The following is a 6,763-nucleotide window of genomic DNA, read 5'->3' as shown; positions in this document are numbered from 1 at the left end:
CCCCCCCCATGAACAGCATCAATAGAGGTTGCCGTTGCGGCACCACGGGTCAAGTAATTTGTCGAAAATGCATTGATACAAGAAAGCAAGATGTCAACGTAGCTCCTGTGAAAACGGCTCAGCAACTGCGCCTGATGAACTATGAAGGCCTGGGAGGCCGCTCGAACGAAGCAAACACCCCGAGAACGAAACGTGCTGGTGTGATGCCTGTATGAGCTGGTGTAGCTTCTCAAAGTATCGTATTAGCTAGGTAAATACGGGTAAAGGACGAGGTAAATAGATGCATTTGACTACGAGGGTCTCACTTCACTTCCCGGAGGTCCAGGTATCTCAAGGCTATTTGCTCACTTGTGCTGCTGCAAATGTGCAGAAACCAACAGACAGGTGTGCTTTCAAGACAACCAGACCTTCCCCCTATTATTAGTAGTGCCTACTACAGCATATTAGGTTTATGTGTAGTGGCTTCGATACCTGCGAGCTAGGGAGACCCATCTGATTCCACTTCATCATCTAGTAGTGACTCTGGAAGAAGTGCCTTGTCAAGGCCATTCAGCAGTTCATTTACTTTCTGTCTTAGTGCTGCATTCGCTGCAACGGCCTTTGCAAGTTGCTGCTGGAGGCGCTGCCTTTGGTCCTCAGACTCCCTTCTCAGTCGTTCTTGGCGTTGTTGTTCCTCCATTAGTCTCTGTGCTGCCGCTGTCTGCCGCCTGTCTGCAGCTTCTTGTATTCGTGCCGCCTTTGCTTCTGCCAAAGCAGTCAGGCTTTCAAAGCGCCTCTTGGCGTCTGCTGTTTCTCTGTCAGCCCTGCGCTTCGCCGCATCCCTTTCTGCTTCTGTTGTTGCTAGCCTTGCTGCTGCATCAGCTAACTGCTGCTGTTGGGTATTACAGGTCTCCTGGAGTTGATCACACTTCTGCTGAAGCAGAGCGTGTTCCTGTTGCAGCGCAAGACGGCCGGTCTCCGCTGCTGCAAGGCTGTCCTCCAGCTGCCTTTTGGAAGCTGTTAGTGCTGCAGCCTTTGAGGCGGCGTCCTTACTTTGTGCGTTTAACGATTCCTTCAACCTTGCAACTTCAGCCTCAGCTGCAGCTTGCGCCTGTTGCTGATGCTGTTGCACAGTCCGGTGATGCTTCGCCGACGACGAGAGTTCGTTTCTTGCCTGTTCAGCATCTGCGCTTGCTGCAGCGGCTCTTCTTTCTGCAGTCTCCAGCTTCACCATGGCCTCTCCATGTGCTCGTTGCAGTGCCTCCATTTGTAGGCGCAGCTTATCTGCTACTTCCTCGGCCTGCAATGCTCTCTTCTCCAAAGTGTCACCCTGGGCAGTCCGCAAAATTTGTATCTCCGCCTCATGCTGCCCCCTTAACTGATCTAGATGGTGCTGCAGCAGCGCAGCGCTTGCAACAGCCTTCTCTTTCTCAACTACTGCGGCGTGGAGTTGTTGTGTGGTGTTCTCTGCCTGCTTCCGTGCTTCCTCGGTCTCTCGTGTTTGAGCCGACAGTCTTTCTTCTAAATAGTCCGCCACTTCCTTTGCAGCAGCTGTTTCCCTGACTGCTGCTTCCGTTTGTTGTTTCAAAGCGTCAAGTTCTTTCTGTAACGAGGCAGCTGTCTCAGCTCCAGTGCGTTCTCTATGCAGCTCCCTTTGCAGGACTTCCTGTTGTTTCACCGCATCTGCCAGTGATACAGAAAGCCTTTCCGTCTCCTTTTCTGCCAGAGCAAGTTTCCTGGACAGCTCGTTCTTTTGTTCCTCTACTTCCTGCAACTGCAAGGCCTGCTTCGCCACTGTATCCTCCTGCTTTGTCAGCGCCTCTTCCTTTGCTGCAACAGCTGCAGCCCGTCTCTCTGTCTCCGCCATCATCACTCTCATATCCTCCAGTGCAGCTTCGCTCTGTTGTACATGGCATTTAAGTAGGTGGTTTTGGCTTAGAAGCACCTCGCTTTGCTCAGACGTCAACGTATAGAGCTCTTCCAGCTCATTCCTTTCTTGGAGAAGGGAGTTGTACGTTTTCCCTCCGCCATTGCCGCCTAGAGCACCGCCAGCCTCGGCTTCAAAAAGCTGGTGAAGGCGGGCTGTCTTACTGCGAAGCTCTTCTGCTAGCTGTTCGTTTTCTCTCGTTACTCCTGCCACTTTTGCACTGAACCCCTCAATTACCCTTTCCTTTTCCTTCGCTTCCTCTTGAAGTTCCAGTATTCGTTCATCGTACGCAGCAAGAAGTGGGCTAACAAGCTGCATGTTGAGACACCAGGGAGGCAATGGCAGCGCTTCTGCCTGGTGTTGGAGCTCTGCTGCCAGTGCAGGAGCTCGGAGAGGGGCGTCACCGCCTGCTGAAGCGGCTGCAGCTGCCACAGCTTGCGACAGGCGAGCGCTTCTAAGCTCCTTGGTTACTCTCTCTGCGTAGCCTCTCAGGGCTGCGTTCTCCTGTTGAAGCCTTACTAGCTGCTGCATCAACGCCAACTCCTGAGGATGCATCCTCGCCGCGATTGACGGATGTGGTATAGCACGATGGGTTGTCCCTGGTTGCCAGTCTCCTCCTACACCCTGCTGCTGCGGCTGAGGCTGCATTGTGCCTGGGTCTCTACCGAAGCGGCGGTCATTCAATGTAAGAGGGAAGCGCACAGCTGCCCCTGGGCTTCTTGCAGGGCTGTCCTCATGAAGCGTTTAAATAGCTATAATGTACAAGCAAGGACGTGTAAGCTGTAGGCTGGCGGAAAACAAACTAGGTCACGCATATATGCATATCAAAACGAAGTCAACCCCTAACACTGCACCGTTTCTGTGTGAAGGCATCGCTTGTCCTGTAGCTGCTCACCCAACTTGAAATCTATGCATTTTCAGGTCTCCATAAACCACAGGCACCATCCCTAAATGCTTGACTTTAAGCCAGGTGGTCCTACGTTGGTTGATCTAAGACTGTGCTGTTCATCTTGTACGAGCTACCAAGCAACGCCAGCTCCCCTAGGACTGGTATATCGTAGGGTCCTGCAGCCCTAGCTAGTCCGTGGGACCTTAGAAAAGACTATCACCAGACTGGAAACCGGAGTTCACTTGACTAGGCTCTGTAAGTATATATTTACATTGCCAGGTTAAGCAGGTCTGAAGTGCGTGCATCTGGGTTGCAGTTGCTTGCTCCAGTGCATGCGTGATTGGTGGCTCTCTGATTAAGCTCGAGAGAACCAGATTTTCTTCGGTCTTAGGTTGGAATTGAAACAACTAAGGAGTTGGAGGACTTGTTGCTTGGGATGTTCATTCATGCTCATCCATTCACATGTGTAACCTGGAGGTCACCTGGTCCGTGCTCGTCATCTATCACGACGAATCAAGTACTTCGTGCAGCTGGTACGTCCCATTTTCTGGAGAAAAGTATCCTATAAATAAAATACAGCCGACGAGGAGACGCGTAGGATTCCCTACGCTGCGTTAGTAGTCCAGGGGTAGGATGCAACCCTCCCAAGGTTGCGACCCGGGTTCGAGTCCCGGCTGACGCACTTGCTTCGGGGGTAACCAGGCCGATTCGGCGCTTGTTACCTCCTCCGTATGCTCCTATAGCCAATAGAAGATAGTTCACTCTTGCGGTTGGAAATGCCTTAAACGCAGTATAGCCGCGCAAAAGTACACTGGGATAAAGGAATCCTGTGACCTTTGTCTTTTTGTAATTTATCTCTGACTGGTGGGTTCATCCATGCGCTCTCACGCGCAACTGCCTGAAAGCCCACTGCATGCTTCCGCCCCTTAACGCTGCAAGAAATTTTCGCCGAAACTAGCTCGGAAATAGAATGCCCTCACTTCCGTCCATTCATTCGCCCAGCAGAGAGATGAAGAGTAGGGGCTTGTTGCAGCTTCACCGTTAATATCGATTTACCACTGGATATCACAAGGGGAACATGTCGGTGAACTGTCACACTCGTAGACAGTTCCGTGCACCTAAATAACGCAGTACACGGTCTCTCACTGGCACGATGTATCCCCCCACGACTATCTAATGCCTTACTTTAGGGTCCTTAGCCTAGCACGCTCGCCCATATGCTGTAACAGAAGTTGTGTTTTGTTTTGCATTGCCAGTGCCTAAATTTCGTGCTACTAACTCTCGCAAGTGGTCCTCCCGTTATCTCAGACCGGCGACCTCTTCAACCCCAACTACGGGAGGGCCACTTGCTGGATAGCAGCTACCAATATCAAGTATGTTGCGCAAAAAGTAGGAACTTGCTGTATCTCCACAGCACAGATTGGGCAGTGCGCGCAACAGGATGTGGCTGTTGCTATGCCTTTCCTATTGCAGAAGTAGAATCACCTGATTTATTTTCGTGACTATGCCGGTGGTGCAAATGCTTAGCCCGGTCACGCACTAATCAAGATCACATATTACTGAGATTCTGCAAGATTCGGCTGGAATCCCCTAGAACCAGCACTGAAAATGACACGCGTGTGCTTATTGGGTTTCGGCAACAGGAGATGCTGCCTCATCAGTTGCGTTAGCCTTTCACAGCACATTTTGCGTGCACGTTGTTATCCCATGAATGCTAAGGCAATTGTTTTTCTTCTCTCAAAGCTGGCGCTGTAAAACCGTCTGTTGATGGCACCGAACTCACATGTCCGGAGGGCTCCGGCATACTGCAAGTCACACCCACTACAGTGGTTGTCCCTTCATTCGTTACCTCATTCAAACTACAGGCATGCTCGCATCCTGAGTCTTTCAGCCACTTTTTGGTAATTGCTTCGCACTGCTCCGTTGCCGCCAACAGTTTCTGAGAGATGCCTGAATAAGCAAACCTAGCATAAAGCATTGAGCGCGTATTCTACAGAAGGCCCCAGCACGAGTATTGTGGAAGAAGTAAGCCGTTGATCAGAGGAAAGCGACACAATTATACTGCAATGCTCAATCGTTACTAAATTCAGAATCAAGATATTTCTAAGTTGTATGGCGATTGCGCCGTTCGATGCCACCTCATCTCTGAGACTGTCAGCGTACCTATGTCATGTCGTTGTGCAGCTTCCTTGGATATCCTCTCTAGTGCCAAGTTGATTTTCTGGCGGTGTGCTTCCTGTTCAGGTGCGCATGTTAGTGTCCTCATCATATTTTTCATGTTCGCCGATGCCATCAGTGTCAAAGGGGGACTGGAACAGAACTTTACGGGCGGCTGCGCACTGTGCCTGTGATACTGCGTTAGCACGAATTCAAAGGCATGCCTCCCGGTGTGCTTGGGCTCTTGAGTTTGTAGTTAAACGCCCCACCTGCAAGCGACGCAGAGTCGATACGTGGCCCCGGAGAATTTCTTGTTCACGCTCCTTTTGAGATTTTATCACCTTTTGTTCCTCGTCCCAGCCGCCTCTAAACCAGGCAAGTGCTGATTCGTGGTCTTGTTCTTTGACGGGGCGATCGTCAAGGTACCGCAACGCTGGGAGGTCTGCACAGCATGATTGTTGAACTTATCGTTAATGTTACTGTCCAATAACATTTTAGAGCCCGAGGAGAACTTTTTGGCGGAAAGGGAATCTACTACCTGAGAATTCTTAAGGGGCATGCATGACGGTCACTCTTGGAAGCTTTGTTCTACTGGCCCGTACTTGCGATCAGTGTCCGCCGATACTGAAAAATTTGTCTTGTCACTGGGTTTCCCATCAAGCACAAAGTAGCAAGGCCAGGCAGAGACTTAAAGCACTCCACAAATCCTCTGCTTCCTTGAGCATGCGGCGTTACGGTCACTGACTCTTCACCCACTGCCGTTGGCGCATCGGTAGGCAATACCGCTAAGTCTAAAGAGTTCTCGTCTTCCTTTCGACTTTCCACCATCACATGGTGGCCACTTTGGGCCCGTTGATTCACATAGGTTCCGTCCTGGTAGTGCTGTTCTTCGAGCTGGGTGTCGCCGTTTTTCTGAAATGCTAAAGGAGCAAGTGTCGTAACTACTCCAGTGTTTTCAAGGGCCTCTGGCTTGCCAGGTGCCCCAGTTTTGTCGTGGAAGCATAGAGAGTTGTAAGATACGTCTACATTCGTTAAGCTTGGGCATTCTCGTAGGGCCAAAATGTCCTGCACAAATTAAGCAATTCTCGCACAGCAGCAATAGAAAGTCAGCTACCAATGCATGAGCTCCCCAAAAGCATTCTGCTCACCGAGAGAGAGGTAAGTTTGTTACGGGAAATCTTGAGGGACGAGAGCCGTTTTAGCTTTTCAAGACCTTCTATGCGGGAGATGCTATTCTCTGACAGGTCCAAAATAACTAGATCCGGGCAACTGTCGAGGTTTTCGATACATGTCAATCCATTTTGTGCCAGAAACCTACGATAAACCAGAAAGGCGTAGACTGCAATCGAAGCCGAATTAAGTCTACAGCTCCTACACAGGCTTTTTTTAGGCTCAACTGTTATTTGCACAACTATGCATGCGTATGCGCAACGAAGATGCCGCGGTTGATATAGACGGAGACATCTCACAAGCACTTGAGCTTTGAGAGAGGGTGTAGATTTTCGAGCCTTCGAATACCATTTCCACCTAGCCAGAGAGCTTGTACCTCCGTATACTCGTCAAGATTTTCAATCTTTTTGAACCCTCGACGATGTAAATATAGTTTCGTATTTAACTCTGGCCGCCCGTACAACCCTGACTCTGTTACGAAGGACGCGCAAGACAAAAGTTTCGCTCGTTGTGGTACACTGCATGCGGCACCGATTGCCCACAACGTCTATGATGCTCAGCCAGCCAGTACGAGCGTTCACCACTGTATGTACCTTGACATATTTTCCGGATCAACTTCTTTGTCATCTTCACCCCATCAT

The 6,763-nt window shown here is 50.3% G+C and overlaps 2 protein-coding genes across 2 annotated transcripts; both read right to left on the bottom strand.

Moving 5' to 3' along the window:
* Positions 1 to 478: 478 nt before the first annotated feature.
* EAH_00005470 (non-muscle myosin II heavy chain, putative) lies at positions 479 to 2,554 on the bottom strand (the record flags this gene model as incomplete). The annotated part of the gene is made up of 1 exon (XM_013392843.1): positions 479 to 2,554. One exon carries the CDS (start codon positions 2,552 to 2,554, stop codon positions 479 to 481), a length of 2,076 nt encoding a protein of 691 aa, XP_013248297.1.
* Positions 2,555 to 3,409: 855 nt separating this feature from the next.
* EAH_00005460 (leucine rich repeat protein, putative) lies at positions 3,410 to 6,473 on the bottom strand (the record flags this gene model as incomplete). Its single annotated transcript, XM_013392842.1, has 6 exons — positions 3,410 to 3,532; positions 4,645 to 4,745; positions 4,959 to 5,148; positions 5,294 to 5,385; positions 5,555 to 6,017; positions 6,471 to 6,473. 6 exons carry the CDS (start codon positions 6,471 to 6,473, stop codon positions 3,410 to 3,412), a joined length of 972 nt encoding a protein of 323 aa, XP_013248296.1.
* Positions 6,474 to 6,763: the final 290 nt, after the last annotated feature.

Source organism: Eimeria acervulina, genomic scaffold, assembly GCF_000499425.1.
Source record: "Eimeria acervulina Houghton genomic scaffold, Eah_scaff22, whole genome shotgun sequence".
In the NCBI taxonomy this organism is placed as follows: Eukaryota; Apicomplexa; class Conoidasida; order Eucoccidiorida; family Eimeriidae; genus Eimeria; species Eimeria acervulina.
Note: the sequence above shows the minus strand (reverse complement) of the source record. Positions and strands in the feature narration are given on the sequence as shown.